The sequence below is a fragment of the Diuraphis noxia genome, unplaced genomic scaffold (genome assembly GCF_037042655.1).
Source record: "Diuraphis noxia isolate RWA-SAM2 unplaced genomic scaffold, SU_Dnox_SAM2 contig0003, whole genome shotgun sequence".
NCBI lineage: Eukaryota > Metazoa > Arthropoda > Insecta > Hemiptera > Aphididae > Diuraphis > Diuraphis noxia.
In genome coordinates, this window is record NW_028301713.1 from 64,084,366 (window position 1) to 64,106,228 (window position 21,863).

Below are 21,863 nucleotides of genomic sequence, written 5' to 3' on the forward strand. Positions count from 1 at the left end.
TAAGACGGAGACAACAAATACCCGTGTGGCACAATACGAATTAAGATATATAGATATATCTTAATTCGTGTGCACAACTAAACCAATGTAAAGCCATCTAATAAATATTAATATTAGGTTATGTGATTTACCTCTTACAACTATCTGAACTATCTGCACAAAGGCTGATGGATGATCACCGAAACACGGAGTATTCCAAAACGAGTAGATAAAAATATCCGATTATTCTGTCGTCTGTTATACTGTTTTTAATACGCATGCGCATCTAAAGTCTAAACCATAAATAATAACAATTAACATAATTATATAATCAAATATCAGTAATAGCAAAATTATTCTATTATTTTAATAAATACCTTTAGTCAATATATTTGGTTTGTTATAATTTTTCTACAGTCTTCACTGAGTATAGATATACGTAGAACGTGCGTACGCGTAGTAGTATTAAAAATGTACATTTTTTTGCGTTCGTAAGTCGTAATTCTGCCCCGATTGGCCACGGTCGTTTCGGTACAAAACATTATTACCTACCTACCTAAAATTATTATTACTACTATGATTACCGGGAGAAGAGTTCGCAATACCACGCAACCGTGCTACAGGTATATACCAGGTATATACCATATTACCAAACACTACATACATTACAATATTATACTGCGGTGGCGGCACATCACTAGCGCAGCGCGCGGCGCACGAAGGCCAGGTAACACGCATAGGTGCCGGTTATTCCCTATGGCCGTCCTGCGCACACCGCGCGCTGACCGAAACCGATTCAGTACGCCATAACTCGTCCGGCTGTTCAAGTTGTTCGTTCTTGCGCGCGCAAACGAAAACGCACACACGTTGAATCTGCTCACCCGCGCTCACGTAACGTCGTTCGGCCGTCGGTTTTTTAAATTTTTTTCGTTAGTTTGTTTCGGAGTTTTGCCATCAACAAGAAAGTGTAAAAAAAAAATTATAAGACGTCGCATCGCCAACGATTCGTGGGACGAAAATTCGCGAGTGCGCTACATGTTTGCTCTCGATAGTGGTTGGATAGACGAAAGATAGTTAATTGAATTTATTCAATCGAATTCCATCGTGACTTCGTTGTCACCGTGCCGTTTAGGAAAATAATAATAATACTGTGGTAAGAACTTTTGTCTCATAGTTTTAGCCGCAGTCGGAAACATAATATTATACCCGATACCGTTCCCGCGGTTTTCCGTCACATATCGGGTCGTTTTCGATTTCGTTTCACGGGGTTTTCCTTTTTGATTTTTTTCTCACCGTTTTCGCGTAAGACATGTCGTTGACATGACCGCGTTCCCACAAGATTTTCGCCATCAACAATGTCTTCTTCGTCTGGTGTCGCCGATCCCGAGCCGGACACTATGATACAGGACAACATCGCCGCGGCGTACGCGCCGTCCGGTTACTCGTAAGTTTTTTCATCTTTTATCTAGTCATTTTTACCAGCCACTTTATAAGCTGTACTCTCTGCACCAAAACATAGGTACCCTTTACTATGGCTTTAGAAAAATAAAAAAGGAACGTTATCGCCCGACTTCTCGAAGTTCAACGCCTGACCACTCCCTTCACACTAAAAGTTTTTTTATAAAACGCGTTACCATTACCGCCATCATATCGATAGAAGTTTTAAGTTAGGTAGGTTATTAGTAGTAGGTTGTCAATTAATAATATTATAATATTAAGTACCTACGGATTTCAATTTATGATCATCGCAGAGGATACTATGATTTTTTAGGCAATCAAATATTATTATTTTCCTATTGCAACTACTGTTTGTTTATCCCATGAAGAAATTATGGATTTCGTACGCGTCTCATGGAATGCCGGTGGACAGGAAATTTAGGGTTGACTTTTTTGTATAGAACATTATTTTTACATCATCAGTTGTGAGTGTTGTGACTAACAATCAATATTATACGTACCTACTTGTTATATTTAACAACAGGTGCGGTATTAAATTTATTTACTGTTTCGTTGCTATAATTGATTCGCTTATCAATTCGAATGAGACTGATACCTATAGAGCTGGGTCGTGTAGTAAAATTCCTTCTGATCTTAATGATGGCCAATGTAGTCCAACGGTGAAGTTATGTTTTTTTTATTTGTATGCATTAACGTTTAAGTCGTTAAACTCATCAAAAAAACAACACCGACGAAACGTTTATAATTACATACAAGATACTATCATCCATAATCTTATAAATAAAAAAACAAAATGAAACAAGCATTTATCACAGATTAAGGAACTCGGTGAAAGGAAGAGTGTTAATGTGTTGTGTATAATAAGTATGTGGCATTTGTGTACATGTTCTCTTCAAGAACGAAATTCCCGATGACCTATGATTTCCATTAAGACGTCGTAGGTATACTAAGCACAAATAATTTTTTCTGGGTCAGTATTGTAACTTGTAAAATACTCAAATGTTAATGTCATTGGAATATTCATAGGTTTATTTTATCAAATATATATAACGTATGTATTTTAATCAAGAAACTATCGCTCGCCGTGTGTAATACATAAACATAAAAATTATAATAAGTAAATGTACATACTATTAAAATGTTTGTCTCCCATTATTTGTATCATGTAAAACGTAAATTTATAAATTTTATCTCAACTTGGCGTACAGTCGGTACTTCTTTTAGCTGAAAATTTTGTCACGAAACTATTTTTAAGCATACCCGCCAAGGCCAAGTCTATACCAGAACTAATTAACCTAACATGAAACTTTTATCTTGTAACGATGTAACGCCGTTAAAAGTGCAGTTCTTTCCAACGTAAAATATAATTCCACAAGAACAACCATAAGGTGTTGGTTTTTTTTATTGCTGCCGTAAAGATAATTTTATTCGGAATCATAAAACCGGCAACCAGCCAATCGTCACACGACGCAGCTTCCATTGGCCCGTGTTGTATAATTTAATCAAAACTCGTGAAAATATACAAATCTTGATTGATGCATACCTAATTGTTTGTCGGACGAATGCATATGCTCAACTATAGTTATGCTCGAAAATAAAAATTGCTTTATTCATATTTACATAATATATCAATGCTAACATATTATTATATTATTATTATTATTAAATACACTCTCAAGCTCTTTCTCAAAATTGTAACTATTCGCAAAGTCACTATCAGTAATTGTTAAATGGTGCATTATAATATTAAGTGTATATACAGTATGCCTATATATAGTGTATACACCTTTAAATATTGGGAAACTGTTCGATATCATTAGTTTAGTTACATCCCATATTCAAACAAGTACAGACAACAGTACCTACTTATAAACTAATTCCATTTATACGATTTTCATCACGTGTGTAAAATACATTTTTTAACAGTGATGATTCGAACCAACCGGTGTACCTATAAATAATATATACAAACGAGATGATTTCAATATTTCTCAATCTATATACAGTGTAAACACAAAAGTAGTATGTATGGTGTATACCTACGCTTAGCCCTAAACTCTATATATTGTGTATACTGATTACTGGGGTTTATACTCATAATTTATCGCAACCACTGTGTGTAGTATAAATTTCACTTTAAACATGCATTCGATGTTTTTTCTTTTATCATTAAAACAGCGCCACATACACTTTCGTCATCGATATGTTCTTTCGAGCCAGCGAGAATGCGTAGGTAACGCGTTATCACATTTTCGAATAAAAAATAAAAAATATAAAAACAAACAATATCACACTTCCTGTAAACATGCGTCTATCTTTGGTTAATACCTTATTGACCATGTTTTCATAGAACATGATATTATTATATTCTACTTTTTATAATAATGTAGTAATACTACATTACATAAATATTCATTTATTGCTTAACATTATAGATTATAATATTATATCCTCCTATTTATAAATCACGGTTGAACATAACTGCAGTGTCTATCAAGCGACAACAATAACATGCACGATGCGCCCATGTATTACTCTATTAGTATAATATACGGAGTGTTCCATTTAACGTAAGACACTTATTATTTCAGAAAACACTATAATTTTTGAAAATATTTTGTTTATATAGTTTTCAATAGTAATAACTCATAAATAAAATAACATTTGAAGGAAAAAATTATATATTTTTATTAGTGGTCGGGTTATTAGTTATTTTACTCCATTGAATGATAAATTGATAAGTGATGAACTGATGACATACATTTATTTTCCTATTCCAAAGCTAGATCCTAGATCTTTTGAAATTAGAGTATTCCGATCTTTAAAATCAAATTTTGGAAAAATGCTTTTAGTTTCGAATGCTTAAAATATTTTTGAGCTGAATAGTCGACCAACATTTTGCAGGGTATAAGTACTTTTGTATTGTGCACACCATTCCATTCCGCGTATCAAAACTATAAATATTTTTAACATCCATGAAATACTTGCCTGAAATTGTATTTTTATGCATCGAAGTACTTCAAAAAAAATATGCTCCTTTGTAATTAAAAATTAACATCACATGTTGTAATTTAAAAATAAAAATAAAACAATAACGATAAAAATGGTAAAACAAATATTTTCTAAAACTATTAGTTTTTATGAAACAATTAATTCGTCTTACGTTAAATGAATTATCCCGTACAGGTATTGTCTTCTGAAAAAATTGCCCAACCACCACACATGTATAATACACTTTTTTTTGTTAATCTTACAATAAGAATAAATATGACGGGAGTATTGGCCTGACTCTTGACCTCTATTATTAATCTCGAAAAAAAATACCTGATAAGTATCTAGTAATTATGCCGTATTATCCAATGTAGGCCTTTTCGTATACCCTTTCACTCATTCCCGTGCAGTTGTTATCTTCACATCGAGTTGCGTCATTGGGAAAATAAATCATTACACTTTTAAGTAACATTAATTGTATTAATAGGAAAAGGATCAGTAGGAATCGTAAAATTTGAGCAACATTATATGTAATTAAGATGCATAGCCGCATGTATTAGATTCTGCTATTTTAATTTGTTTTAATAATTTAAGCAATGAGTTCCCACAGAATTTTTATTTCTAAAATTATTTGCTTTTATTTAGTTGCAAAAAAGGAAGAAAAAAATAGTTGTTATTCTGATCAGTTTTCAATAATCAAAGAAGTAAGCGGATTTCGATCTGGGAGCGTGACGCGTGAGCGAAATAGTTAGGAAAATTATAACATACGTATTTTATATTTGTATTACGTTCCTACTAAAATTACTTTCTTGCGTATAAGTGAAAACAATATTTGTATTATTTTAATATTTATATTAAAACATATTTTTAAATATTCTATCTTTTGCTGTAGACTGTGGTAATTATTTTTTTTTATTAATCATTATTTAGTGTTGATAATTTGTATTTTGTAGTCAAGTTTTTTTTGTTTTTACTTTTGACTTATGTGTTCCCTAATATAATATGGTCTATGGATACATCAATACCTAATCATTATGATAATTTATTATTATATAATTATATAATATAAATCATTTTATTTAATTTCATTTCAATACAGTCCGTGGCCAAAGTATAGATAACAATTTTACAAAATTAGGTTTATGCAATTTAAAATGCATTATAGGTAACATAATTCAAATTCGTCAATAATAGTCTTCAATATTCTTATTCTTATTTTAGACGATAAATGATAATATTAAATTTAGTTGTTAGTTATAGGTTATAATTATTATTAAGATATTATTTACTTTTTAAACTATTAAAATTAATGAATTTAAAATATAAATAAGATCATGTATGCTAGTAAAAATGCTTATAAGCAATATTTTTATAACAATATAGTATTATTATGTATTTGATTTTGATATCACTCAGCTGTTTATCAACTGTTTTATCTAAATTGCCATTATTCGAAACGCTCGCATTTAATCGAACACTAGCTCACTTGTTAACGATGTCATATGCAACATTATAAAGCTATTATAGATGGAACAAGTTGTGTCTTTTTTATATATTTTTTAGTTGTAAAAATTTTCTATGTACAAATAATTTTTTAAAACATCCAGTCATAAACATGGGTGTGTAATTTTTCCCAGTGAAATTGCTACACGGGTATGATGTAGTGATTATAATATGATTCTATAAAATAAAATAATTTAGGGACATCTGCGATGTTTAATAAAGGACTACTGTTTCAATAGTAAAGTTGTGTTTAATTGCTTTTTACAAGTTAAGCTCTGCAAATTGGTTTTCATTTAATGGATTTGTGTGCTAATATCGGCAATAATTATAGATAAGTCGCAACACTACACATATTGGAGCGAAAATGTGTAATTTTCATTGCTTATTAAATTATGTAAATGCATGATAATTGCGTTTTGTTCACGGACACGAAGTACATATTTCCACGCATTTTAGCACTCAGTTTATAGTGTTTTTCGCAGTCCATACTGATTTAAAATAAAAATAATAATTTATGAAAATAATCATAAAAATGTCGAAAAAACCATATACCTACGTATTATTATTTTTATTATAATAATAATACCTCAATGAAAAAAAAAACAGTTTGTCACAATGTGTGTGTGTAATGTGTATGCTGTAGTTATCGTCGGCGTGTACCCATATAGATGTATGTGCCACACGATTCGACTATCTGTTACGCACCGTCGAGCGTACTAAGTAAAACGAAATGTATAAAAATTAGACTAAAAAAAATATAAATAAAAAACGAGTAAAAATTTAAATCTCGTTGTAACTTAAATTAACGTTAATTACCATCGGGATCCCGTGTCTAAAGAAAGTGGCTCCAATGTAAAACGCTTCGTTAAAGTAATGTGGATTTTTTTCTTTTCATTCTTCCTGATCTAATCATCTGAATCTTTCATTAATTTCAATCATTCTAAAAAAAATTTGTTTTCACCTTCCGTTAATCCGACGAGACAAAAAGAAAAAAAAATGCAAATCTAGGGAGAAAAAAATACTCAGAAATTGTTCGTATCTGTGACTTTATCAAGAATACAATTATATTATATTTAGTGTTTCAAACTGTCATGCATGCAGACTTATTAAGGTGGTATATGTGTGCATAAATTTAATATCAATATTTACAGTGCGCTTTTTTGATTTAAATACAAAATACAATATATCCATATTCCATATACATCTATTAGATATTCAATGTAACATTAGTAAATTATTTTGAATCCCATGTGATGGGGCTAATTATTTGAACACTATTTACTCATATCACATGCAGAGCTAGATAAAAAAATATTATAAGTCTAAAGTTAGAATTTATATTGTCAGTGATTACAACAGTGTGTACTATACTACTATTATACACCAATATCGTCAAATACACATGTATCAAAATTATAAAAATATGAAAAAATAAATATTTTTTATGAAAATTAATGTTAATCCGGGTCTTATATAACTATTACATTATATCGTAAAATACCACCGTTGGTGAGAGCAAACCTCAGCATAAACAAAATAATATAATATATCATACCTATTATAAAATTACATTGACCAAAACCGTATAGATTGTTTGGTGCGCAGGCAGCAGAAATGCCGACAGTAATGATGAATGAAATAATAATGCGACAATGATAAATCGAATTTGATGATTATTCGTATTCCCGCGACCCCGTTCACGGTGGATTTCGATCCAATTTTCGTCTCGGACGCGTCTCAGAGACGTGTCGCACGTGTCAATCACATAGTCGAGATTATCGACGGCTTGTAGTATAATATGCTCGTACGCTAACACACACACACGGCATATTATTATATAAATTTAGTATTAATATATCCTCTTGAACATTGCACAACTTCTCGAGTGTCACATAAGCATAATAACCCATATTATATTATATGGTCGCCGACGACTAAAACACGAAGTACTGCACGTATTGTATTCGCTGGTACAACAGCTGATGTAGATGAGTACCTGTTGTACCTGCATGATTTCGCGATGTCCACAGGCATGCTCAGTGTTTAATACTCAATCGTAGTGCACACTACACAGACAGTTAGTGGTCATCGTCGTTGGATGATATACGATATATAATATATATATATATATATATGTATTATATTGTATTAGGATATATTGGATATAATCATGTAATTTTTATCGTCGATAACGACCACCGCATAGTGTAAGTGTCAAGTGCTAGGGTATCGCATGACTTAGTTATATTGTTATGATTACAACATTAAAACCTAACGTTTACAAACGAAATTTATAATTTGGGTAGGATAATTTTAAATTTGTAACCTATACCTACTAAATTTAGAATTTTAAACAAACAGTTCAATAAATATGCTCCGTATACCATGAATACTCTTCAAACTTGAATCAAATATTAAGTATTAACTACATTAAGATTCAATATAATTTGAAAACTCGTGAAATATATACTCGCATATAGGTATATCATATATGTAGGTATGTACTTCTTTCTCGGGCTGTGCTGGTAGAAAAAAATTAACAAAATAACGTAGACCACATAATAATAGTAATATCGTCTAGGACACGCACATGGCCGTACACACGCACACTATGCAGTGTATAAACTAAAATACACATCGTGTATGTATGTATGCGTATGACGATGACAGCTACCATGTAACACAGGCGGACATGTCCTCTCGGTGGTCATCGCACCAACACACATACTCACACAGACACACCATATAATAATATATAGCATACCATGTGTAACCATGCAGAACCATTACGCATGCACCGTAAAAATGACACCCTCCTCCCTCCTCCACTCATAACTATCTCCCCCCGCGACCTACAACCCGTTTGACCGTTCACTAGTATACTGAGTGTGGATAAGACCGTTAAATTGCCGATGGTTGAAGATTTCATAAAAGTTTTTTAACGAATCGCATGTATATTGTATAAATAATATTGATTATATGATTATATCCAATATATCCTAATACAATATTCTACATTAGGTATAGTCTATATTTTATTTCTAGCAAAAAATCCAGTCATAATTTTTAAATTTGAAGTGCACGCTAGTCACAGAAGTACAAGACTGGCATTTATTTTACGTTAGTTTATTTATTTTTGACCATATAAAAATCGTACTCTGAAATTGAGAAATATTTTTAGAATAAACTAAAAATATATAAATTTAAAGTATATCATTGCATTGATATTTTGATTTTTGTTTTTCACAATTAAAACAAAAAAGTTCGGCTATCGTTGCATAATACAAAATAAACTATTAAAGTAGGTATGAATATATGAGTATGCTTGTAAAAATTTAAAATGTTATAGTTACATCAGAAGATATAAATGTACAGGGTGTTCCACAGAGATCTGACATTCTGACAAATGAAATAACTTTTGTTCTAATCAATATTTTTTAAAAATTTCTTTTAAATATAATCCATAGACATTTGCGCTACATTTTTAGAATACATTTTTTTTTTTTTTTTTTAATACTGAAAATAAAAAACATAAAAATTGGTACAATATTTTTTCGAAATATTCAATATAGCCAATTTGTAAATTTGATTTTAAGAAAAATTCATATGGTAAAAACACTTATTTAAGTCAAAAGGCTGATTTTTTAAAAATTTTTAAATATCAATATTTTCGTTAGGTAAATGTATTATAGTAATTTATAGTTTATACATCACATATTATTAAAATAAATACAATAAAAAAAAAAAATTAGATTTTAACATGCACTTATTTAAAAATGTTCTTATAAAATATTTTTAAAATACTTTATTATTATTTGAAATTACAAGGTTTCTAACATGAACTAGATCGTAATTTACTTACGAAAATATTGATATTTAAAAAATTTTTAAAAAAATCAGCCATTTGACTTAAATAAGTGTTTTTACCATATACATTTTTCTAAAAATCAGATTTATAAATTGACTATATTGAATATTTCGAAAAAAATTTTTATCAATTTTTAAGTTTTTTATTTTCAGTATTAAAAAATAAAAAATAAAAAATGTATTCTAAAAATGTAGCGCAAGTGTCTATGAATTATATTTAAAAGAATTTTTTTTTAAATATTGATTAAAACAAAAGTTATTTCATTTGTCAGAATGTCAGATCTCTGTGGACACCCTGTATATTATTTAATTTTTATACCATATCATGAAATTATCCAATTATAGGTAGTGTATACTACCTACACATATTGTTAATTATCGTATAGGTAATACAATTTAAAACAAATTACGTAAAACATCCAAATTATGAGTTCACCGGTGACTTTTGAAACACAATTATATCATGCCCGTAGCCCATGTTACGCAATCATATACTTTAACTAGTTTAACTGATGGGCTTATCATTTTACATGGAATAGGTACAGTACGAGATGTTTAAAAAGTTCTAGAATCTATTAAGTTTAATAAATAATTCCATCATTTATTTAAGTATACGTACGAATGTTTAAATTATATTATTATAAGATATAATGGAACTTGGTTAAATGCTACGCTTTTTTATCCAAATAAATTTGGAAAATTTAAAAATGTGTTATTAGAGTTATTATATTGAGAAATATTATGTACTTTGTCCAGCGAGAGTATGCGCCATGGATCGACCACAATTGGTTTTTCTGCGCATCCACACGTGACATCCTGCAGCCATAGGAATCTGTATTGTTAGGGAGTTTAAATAAGCGGTGGATGCGCAGAATCAGCGCGTTCTCTCGCTGCACAGAGTATATATATACCTATAAAGTATAGTATTGTTTAAACGATTCCCTTCCCTTTGACTTTGTCAATATGTTACGACGTTTTCTAGCCAATTTTCCACTAAATCTACTGTTTAACATCATCGTGTCACTTACTCACTCTACATTTTATTTTATGCCAGCAGTGCGGTATAAAATTTAACTATACTGGAGAAATGTATTTTAGATTTCTTGCTATTGGGAAACAATATGACTTATACGCGGAGCAAAGTCAATAGTTCATGGTAGGAACGTAGGTATATTACATTGTACGCGTATGTTAAATATCATATACGATTCGTGCGTATGAACGCTAATATGCCGTAACATACCAGAAAATATTCTTGGAAAAAAATTTTTAATCTTCGGAAATGGAAAATGATGAAAATTTTAATAAAAAGTAATTTCGTGATGTATTGATATAATACCTATACATTGTCTTATGATTAATAATATTTAATAACTATATCTAAGTACCTTATAGGTAAGGTATATTAGTTATTAACAGAACTTGTCAACAAACCACTAAATCCATATCGCTTAAAAATAGATAAAATATGAAGGTCGATGTGTCGCGGTGAATTTCGTAGGTGACCTCAAATTTATGGCATGATCAATATTTTCCAATGGGCAATACCAACTATTTGAGATTTTTCTATCAACATAATTACGGCATCCGATCTTCCTCGGTTAATCATTCTTCCTTCTAATTTCTTGTATGCTTCAGCAAGAAATAGATTTAAATATTAATACTGAATAGGGACAAAAAAATGAAATAGCTATAGTAAATTATCGAGCGGGAATAATTTTTGTTTGTTACTCATAATTTTCTCGTAAATTATAAATAAAATATAAATAGTATGGGTACTTGAATATTTATTATATTATACGCGGGTATAAACATATAACACTTGAAAATGCATACATTTAATTTTTTTTTATCAATATTTCTGTATTCTGTTCACTTGTTATTAGTATGGTTGTATACCTAGTTATATTTATTCATGAATATTAATTAAAAATATCAAGTTTGATGGAATAATGTACGTACACCCTTACCCTATCACTTTTTGCAAAGTTAATTTTAACTGATGAAAATATTTGATAATTTATTCACTCTATTATTTTTATCATAAAATGTTTTATTCGAAAATTTTACATTTTTATACCTATTTTATTAATGTTACTCCAATCAAATAATTTATATATTATACGTGTTTAATAGACGTTTTTATTACGTTTGATTTAAATCTTTACAATTGTTGCAGTAAATTTATTTGGATTAAGGTAATAATAACAGGTTGTAAAAACGTTATATACGAATATATTATTATTGCTAACTATATTAACAACTAAATCCTGACTGGTATCCCCATAGGTAATACCTTTTAATCGTTTATTTATAACAATATCTTTTTATACTAATTACCCATTATAATTTCTATCGATAGGTACAGTATTATATAGGATTTAGTGCACGTGTTGTTTTTTTTTAACTATATATAATATATATATTATAATGGCACACTTCTCTAATCTTCATTAAAAATTTTTTTATTAATATTTTTATTTAATAGTGTCAACATAGATACTTAGTGCTTTTACAATGTTACAGTAAAAATATTAAAAAGTAAATAACACATACAGAAATATCTTCTTTTTAAGTTGTCTAGTTTGTCTTCGTGGTTTTATCTTAAAATAGTATATAATATTATATAGCTTTAATCCGGATTCGGAGGGTTTTCATTGATTTTGAAGTGAGAGCTCCTTTGGTTTTATTTAGTCTTTCATGAAAATTATTAAATGTTTTTGTTATCTATATTGGATATTGATAGGTATAGAGTAATTCTGAGACGTTAATTAAGAGGCTTTTAATACTATTCTTAGGAATTTATTTTGGAGAGTTTTTAGCTTTTAAATTTTTGTTTGGAAATAAGAATAATAAAACGTACTTCTCAAAGTCTCTTGTTTTCTAATTATCGTGTTGAATTTCACTATTGATTCACTATGGTTTTAAGAAAAACAGCGAAATTTAGATAGAGCAGCAAACTTGTATTCCGTAAACGGCTTAATTCGTTAAAATGTCCTGATGTAGATGTCTTGACAGTTTACACAGTGTTTGAGATCATTTTTATTTAGAGTACCTATGTTCGTATATTATGATAGTATTTTAGACGACGCACTTGGACGTAATATACTTTTATCGTATTATAATACGCGTATATATTATTATAATGTATGCGCGGGAAGAAGTAGAAGAAGGGGGTAGGTATAAAGTACGTTAACAACAAAAGCAACAAGCCGTAAAAACAATATTATATATATATATTAAAATAATATACTATTGCGATAATATAAACATAATAATATTAATATTATTATTAGTAGTATTGTTTTTAATTGTCCATATTTTGCACCGTGTTAATATATACGTTCGTAATCGGCGTAACGCGCATGTAAAACTGTAAAAGATAACAATAGGTACGCGATAGCCCGACCGGATAAACGTATTATTATAACCCGTGTATATGTAAAAAAATAATAATAACAAAATAACAAATAAAAACTTAGGTAACCGTAAAACCCTTCACATATGAATAATTTTATATTATATTATGTGTGCCGTATCGAACGACGGTAAAAAAGCGAAAATTATATTTTTAAGAAAAAACCATTAAATTGGATTCTTTTCAATCATTAGAGATAGATCGCTATAATATCGCATAATCTTATTAGTTTTGTTATCGCGCATGTAGGTACTTATATATTATACATCATATATATCATATCACGTTATATATAGGTAGGTATACGAGTCGAAATTTCAAGAAGTAAGTTTTAAAAATTTCTATGGCCTTTTATAATTTATTGTTGTCAATAATAAAACAAACATACTGTATCATACAATATTTCCCAATGTATGATACTTTTTGAATGACAAGACTGTTTTTCGAGTCCGATTCAGAAAACTGTTCTTATTACAAGACCACGTGTAGCAGGTATACTTTTTATGTACTATATATTAATATCTATATATGATATTATATAACTAAAAATAATAATATATTATAGTGCTGCGTGTGTGTGTGTATATGTACAGGCTCGCATACGCGTGTGAGCGTGTGTATACCTTGTTGATAAGACGCCCGTGTGTAAATCGTAAAGTGCACTATGAGCGAAACGAGTTTATCGCTAAAATAATAATTATTAAATGATAAGCTTTTTTTTTTCGAGGATTGAATGTCAAACGTGACCCGTCGGAAGCGTTGGCGATAAGAAAAGAAAGAACATTATTATTGTTATCGTTTTTTTTTTTTTTGGACAAAATTCGTGGGCAAAAAAATACGTTGTATATAAACGCTGCTATTTACGTAATAATACATAAACATCATTCTATATATATATGAACGATATAAAACTGCGAATTCTAACGAAACTTACGAAACTCGTGAAATTGGTCAGTTGACAAGCATAGTGACCAATGGCCAATGGGTGATTACCTACCAAATACTAATGAGACGATTTTTTTTTTGCTGAATTGTTTGAATCGATCGTTTTGTTATACGCATTTATTCGTTTTACTCGAGTCTATTGTTATTATGCGTATTCTGGGTACCATATTTAAAACGCCTCTACAATGTCACGATTTAATGAAATATATTCTATTTTAATATTAAAGTAGTTGGATACTTGAACGTGCTACCTTACATATAGGTACTTATGTGTTGTGTTTTTGTACAACGAAATTGTCTTGTTTTGTATCAGCTATATTTAACAATTTTAATAATTTACAAAAAAGTTAATCTTAATCAGCTAATTTTTATTAGCTAATTGTATTATATTTACACGTTCATTGTCATTTAAATTCTCACTTTCAATTTTTATTCTTGTTATCAAACAATTAGTTAAAAAAAGCTACTTTAATGATTTATGAGAGCTTCAAATGTACCTATACACATCATATATAATTTGTGTTTGTAGATCAGTATAATGCAGCATATTTAACATTCTATACTAACGGATGTATAATAGGTCTTCTCTGTTAATCTAATATTGTATATTTTGATATTTAACAAAGTTTTACCTTATAAATCTTCCATACTTTACGTTGCATATAATGTTCTCAATGATCGAATCGGCTTTATATTGGTAAAATATTGAACTAGGTAATACACTTATACATATACTGTAATATACACTTTTATTGTGTTTTAATGCAGCAAAATGACACGTGCACACTTTTTGTCAAAATAATTGTAAAAAAAAAAACATTGATTTTGCGTAATCGTACACCATAGGTTATACCTCTCTGTCCTTTTGCTCTATCTCCCTACCTCTATATATATATGTATATAATATTATGTATATTATATATTGTCTGCTGGAACATTTTACCCAAGTCATCGGCGTGACAAATATTAAATGGCCGCGTTCCGCACTGTTCGCATTGGCTGGCCTTCGTGTTGTGTTGGTGAGCGGACGCTATTGGACAAATATCACGTAAACGGAAAAATCAGTCAAAATCGAAGGGCTGAAGTGACCGGATCGAGTGTGTTATTCAATAGGTATAAATGTACAATACAACAGGAAAATTTGTGTTTATTATATTTAGTAGAGATATCGAAAGGCAACAAGAAATCGACTATTATTACAAGCGAATATTATATATTTATATGATATACAAATTATTGGAGAACCTATATCGTATTATAGTGTTAACATTTTTTAGTTAGACATTGCGTGCGTTATATACCTATATTAAATGACTTAATGGATGATTTTTTTAGTAGTATGTATGATACAAATGAGAAAAAGTCATAGACAAAAGAGAAAATGCCAAGTCAAAGTCCATGAAACAAAATTTAAAAATTGCTAATTTATAATTTTCATGTTGATTGTAATTATCACATAACTCAAAGAATGGTTGAAATGAGCTAGTGATTTTTAAAGGCGTTTAGACGTTAAGATTCATTAAGCGTGCGTATAGTCTGTGGAATTTCTAGATTTCACGTTATAAGACTCGTAAAGCCTAAAAATAATGTCATTTAATCTAACCGCCATCGTTTTATACGAGTTACGATAATATACGCACGCAAAATAACTTATCGAGACAATTTTGAGATTGACGGTTACATGACTGGTTCAGCTGGTAATCGAGGACACGGCGATTACAAAACAATTTTGATCTTGTCGAATAATAATTATCAACCGCTATATTATTGTAATAAGTGTATTATATAGTAGTATTGGTTATAAACTTATAAACGTATAACTGAGTATATTTTCATATACATATAGGTACTTTTAAAACACGAAATTTGTTAAAAAAGATTAGGTCTTATTTTTGTGACTTATTGATATAGAAATTTTCCAACGTATGTGTATACCAATAACAAATAGATTTATACAAACGAAATTTAGTTTCGAAAAATGTTGTACATTTTCATCTTTTGCAGACATTTAACTTTGCTCACAAGTAATAATATAATATAATATAATATGGACATTTTTATAGAATAATCGACCGAAAACTATTTGATTCCAAAATTCCCAAAATACATTAAAATCTATTTTTCATTGATTATTTTTAGTATTATAATATTCCAGTTATATACTGGAGTAGTGGAGTCTGATATTATCATGGTACTTTAAAGAAGTTGTTCGAATTCGTGACATGTTATAAATATTGACAAGATATATTTTATTGATTAATTTTAATTTTAATTTATTTAAGGGGCAATACTTTATAACGCATTTACCTATATAGATAATCAACGTACAGTTTGTAATTTAGTGGTATTTTTTAATTATTATTACTTATAAGATGAATAAGCTTCAACAACACAGGTTTTTAACCTTCATTTTATTAAATTTGGTGGTATTTACGCTAAATATTAGACTTAGAGAATAATAATTTATCATTATGTCCTTGGCGCGTTTTTGCTGTTATTTAAACTGTGTACGTTTCGCACAGAAAATATCAATTATATAGGATTAAATACTCACCTAATAACGATTGTGCATGCTGTACCTATACAACATGCACAAGAATATATTGTTGCTCTATTTTTCATATATTCAATATCTATTCTAATTTATGATACACTCGGTACCAATAATAGCAATATTGCACCCGTGTCTAGCGCGGAGACAGTGTTGTTATTATTTAGAATGAATGCGAACGCTTTGTCTACGGGTATTTATGCAATGTTAATGAGATGCCAATATTATATACCTATAATTACAGTTTGTGCAGCGGTAGGTACAGACAAATAATAATGAAATAATATGACAATGGTAGAGGTTAATTTTACTGATAAGAAAGTAGTTTTCGGTATAGACCGCATTGTAGGTATAATATTATATAGGAATTAAGTATAATATTATATAGGAGGCCCCATCGGTAATAGGACGTTAGTCGTTAGGTAGGTATATAATATGAGATATATATATATATATATATATATATATATATATATATATATATATATATATATATGTGTGTGTATGTGTGTATTTATATATAGTAAACGTAAATTTTAATACACTTACTGACAGTAGTACTTATTAGTTATTACATACAAAATATAAAAATATATATACTATCGACTTTTAATAGAATGCTGTTCAGTCTTCAGCATAAATAAGTATATAACGTGCGTTGTTATTCGTATAATATTATTATCCCCAATGCTGTTATATTAACTAAACTATTGCACGTGACTCATAAATTTTTTTAAACATTAAATCATGCTTAACAATGCGTCAGTTATATTAGAAACATTTCGAAAGCCACTCTTGAATTGATCTACAGTTGAACAGTTCATTGGACATCAGAATTTTACCATACATAATATATACAATAAATAATTAGCAAAAAACGAGTTGTACCTAATGGCTAATGATGAAATCATTTTACGTCACCTCACGCGTTATAACGTTTCCTCTGTTATTCCAGGGTACATAGTATTATAATATGATATTATTATTTGTGTGTTGTACTGATGTGTTTGTATATCGTTAAACTTAAATAAAATATAGGTATAGGTAGGTTGATTAATGATTATAATACCGAGGACATTAACTTACTTATCAATGGTTTGCGCCACGTTGGTTAATAGAAGTTCAATGTACATAATATTGTACATACATCTTTGACTTTCTGATTTACTTATTTAATTATTTTTATACAAATAGTCAAATCACTATTCTTCGGACCTTACTGAATTTACTGTAACGATAAAAACGTTGTGATTAATAATGTACTATGCACATTGTATATATTTTAGATTCTGAGCGGAGCGATGAATGTATTGATTTTACCATGATGTGTGTTTTTTTTTTTTTTGTGTCTGTCATCACGTTTTGGGGCAGTAAAAATGCTTCGATTTTTGACTTCAGTACCTCGTTCGATCAGAAAGTGAATCTAGTTGGTACTTTGGGGGGTCAAAAGTAAAAAATTCTTAATACTTTTCTAAATAATTGACACATAATAAAACAAACTAAAAATTAAGGGAAAAACGGGAAATTTTACGCACACTCATTTTTCGACAAAATCGATTTTGGTTTTTGATGTAACTTTAAAACAAATGACCATAGATACATGAAATTTTCACCTAATGTTTATATAAGTATATTATATCCACCATGCAATTTTCAAAAAATTTCGACTTAAGTTGAATCATTATTAGTTTTTTTTAAATTAATATCGATAAAAATTTATTTGTTGGGCAGAAAAGCTTGAAAATTTAATACAACGCTCTTAACATATTGTTACAATAGCAGTTGAAAAATAAAAGAAATTCGTAGTCAACATTTTTTTATAAGCATTCAAAGTTTGAATTTTGACAAAATACGTAAAAATCACGAAAATTCACAAATTATTTTAAGCTAGAAATTCATAAAAGTGTTTCTTTTTAAATCTAAGATTTGCAAATTTAATACAAGGTTCCTTACAAATTTGTCAATATTTATCACAAGAAAAATGTCCGCCGGAAATTCAAATTAAATTTTTATGAGCATTTGAAATTTAAATTTTTACAACATTGGATTTTCACTTTTAGCGATTTCCTTATTTTGGTGTAACTCTAAAACAAATTACCACAGATACTTGAAATTTTGACTGAATATTTATATAGGCGTGTTATATATTTGATAAAATTTTCAAAATATTTAGATTTGTTTAGAGCTCTTTACTGACATTTTAATTTTTCAACTTTATTAGTTTTTTTTTCTAAAAATATCGATAAAAATTTATTTGTTCGGTAGAAAAGCTTGAAAATTTATTACAAGGCTTCTAACACATTGTAACAATAGAAGTTAAAAAATATTAAAAATTCGTGGGCACAATTTTTTTTTATAAGCATTTAAAGTTCAAATTTTGACTAAATACGTAAAAATTACGGCAATGTTCAAATTATCTTAGATAGAAATTCATAATAGTTTTTCTTTTTAATTCTAAGATTTGAAAATTTAATACAAGGCTCCTAACATATTTTTACAATAGAAGTTGAAAAATAAAAGAAATACATAGTCACAATTTTTTTTTATAAGCATTCAAAGTTTGAATTTTGACAACATATGTAAAAATTACGAAAATTCGCAAATTATTTCAAACTAGAAATTCATAAAAATTTTTCTTTTTAAAACTAAGATTTGAAAATGTTTAATAATCTATAATATATCCTAGACAGATAAACCGTCTTCGTTCAGAATCATTTTTCGTATACAATGATATAATATCATTGGATTCAAATTTAATTCCATCCATTACAGTAACCCACTTGTAACCTACTGTACAGCAGAGCGACATACGCGACTTACCCGCTTTTTTACTATATTATTACGTTTGATGCATTGTTTTTAAATAATTGGGGCAATAATATTAATCTTTAAGCTTAGCAATTTATTGTTTGGTAGTACTTGACTTACAATGATAGTATCATATAAATATATTACTATACGAATGACAATTAAAAAAAATAATCAATACCTAGATTAATATTAATATAGCAAAATATGTTACGTACAGACACTATTCTGTCAAATGACAAATAAAATACGTTCGTCTCACATATAGGTATCTGTGCATTATTCGAACGGATTTAGCAACGGGCATAACATTATATAGTATTATGCGTCATTTGACAGATTGGTGATTAATAATAGGTACTACAAAGCAGAGTGTAAGTCAAAAAAACTAGAAAATATTTTTTACGCGTAGTTAAAAATCACAATATTGGTAATCTAAACAATCTAATCAAAATATTTTCTAATAACTGTATTTTTTGAGTAATATTTGAGTTTATATATTAATAAAAAATATTTGGTGTATATAAAAAAACATTCGCGTGGTTCTATATGAAAGTCGATTTATTGTATGCAAACATTTCATAGTTTCCTAACGAAAAAATAAGAGGTAGATTAATCGTTCACAATATATTCTTAACCTACCTATTCATTTGGTTTAATCTATAGTAAATCTGGTTGGTGCGTTTGGGAGTTCAAAAGTGCCAGAAAAACAAAAGGAGAAATTTATATTAATATTGTTTATTATGCTTCCTACATTTTAAAGTATTTTGACTTATCTTGAGTTATTTATAAGCATATTAAATTTGTAAATTTGTAAATTAATAATATTATAGGTTATTTTTAGTTTTTTTTTTTAAAAATAAATGTTGATAACATTTTTTGCTTGCTTAAAAAACGAAAATTAATGCAAGGTTCTTTGTAAGTTGTTAGTAGAAATTTAAAAAAAAGTTGAGCTTAAATTCACAATACATTTTTATGAGCATCTAATTAATTTCGAATTTTGACAAACTATGTAAAAATCACGAAAATTTGCAATTAATTTTGAGTTCAAAATTCAAAAACCTTTATTTTTCTATCCAAGATTTTAAAATTTAACTCAAGATTCCTCATAATTCTGTCCATCTTAATAAAATAAAAAATATCTACAGGAAAGTCAAATTAAATATTTATGAACGTTTGAATTTCAAATTTAAACAACATTGGATATTCACATAAAACAATTTTCCTGTTTTCCTGTAATTAATTAAAAAATAACTGCAGATACTTGAAATTTACACCTAATATTTATTTTATTATTTCCTGTATTTGATAAAAATTTTACTTATATTGATATGTTAACAGATATCTTAACCGATGTTTTCAGCTTTAAATTTTGCTGATACATTATTTCAACAGTAATTTAAAATTATTAAAAACTCATGGGGACGATTTATACTTTATAGGCATTTAAAATTTAAATTTTCAAAAAAATGTGACAAATTGATAAGTAACAAACTATTTTTTAGATAAAAATATATTCTATATTCAATTTTTATACCTAGATTAGAAATTTAAATCAAGGTTGCACGTTAGTAGTTGGTTCTGTAACCAAATGTTATGAAGACAGTTTATTTTTATAGTTATTTCGAATTCAAATTTGGACCAAATTGCATATTAAATAACCAATAATTATGATTTTAATTATATCATTATAATTTAAAAATATAATTCGTGGGTACTTGAAGTTTTTATAGTATATTTTATACAAACATATGATAGTATGCAAATAATAGTAATCCAAGCTATTGACTACAGTAATAATATTATAATAACAATAATATATAAATATGATATAAAATATCCCAGGCAGACAAACCATCTTCGCTCAGAATCTTTTTCCGTATACAATGAATACCATTCATTACAGTGACTCATTTGTAACATACTATACAACAGAACGTCATTCCCTTATCAGTGTTATTTTTAATTATGTACTAATATTTAGTGTTTTATGTCCATTATAATGTTCTTTTAAACAGCAGGTACCTAAAATATATTTTTAACTGATTACCCGGAAGTAAAATATTTTTTTTTTGAAAATGTTATCAAAATGAATAAGTTTAATTTTGTTTATCAATATAAAATGAAAAATGTAAATAAAACGTAGGTAGTAGTTTTGAATATTAATTAAAGTCTAGTAAATGTACCGATACCTATATTATATTCCTCAAAATCATAGCTCGGGTATGATAACAATACAAACAAACATCTATAGCTATATCGATCGGTATTCATTGGCAGCACTTTGTGTTAATAAATGTATAAGTTAGGTAATTACTAATTACTACCTATGACTAATAAATT

At 28.4% G+C, this 21,863-nt stretch overlaps 1 protein-coding gene across 1 annotated transcript in view; it reads left to right on the forward strand.

The window, feature by feature from the left end:
- Positions 1-754: 754 nt before the first annotated feature.
- Positions 755-21,863, forward strand: part of LOC107162724 (uncharacterized) — an 86,700-nt gene continuing 65,591 nt past the window's right edge. The window contains exon 1 of the mRNA XM_015509736.2: positions 755-1,423. Within this exon, the coding sequence (XP_015365222.2) occupies positions 1,335-1,423 (89 nt within the window). The 5' untranslated portion in view covers positions 755-1,334. The remainder of the gene's footprint in view (positions 1,424-21,863) is intronic.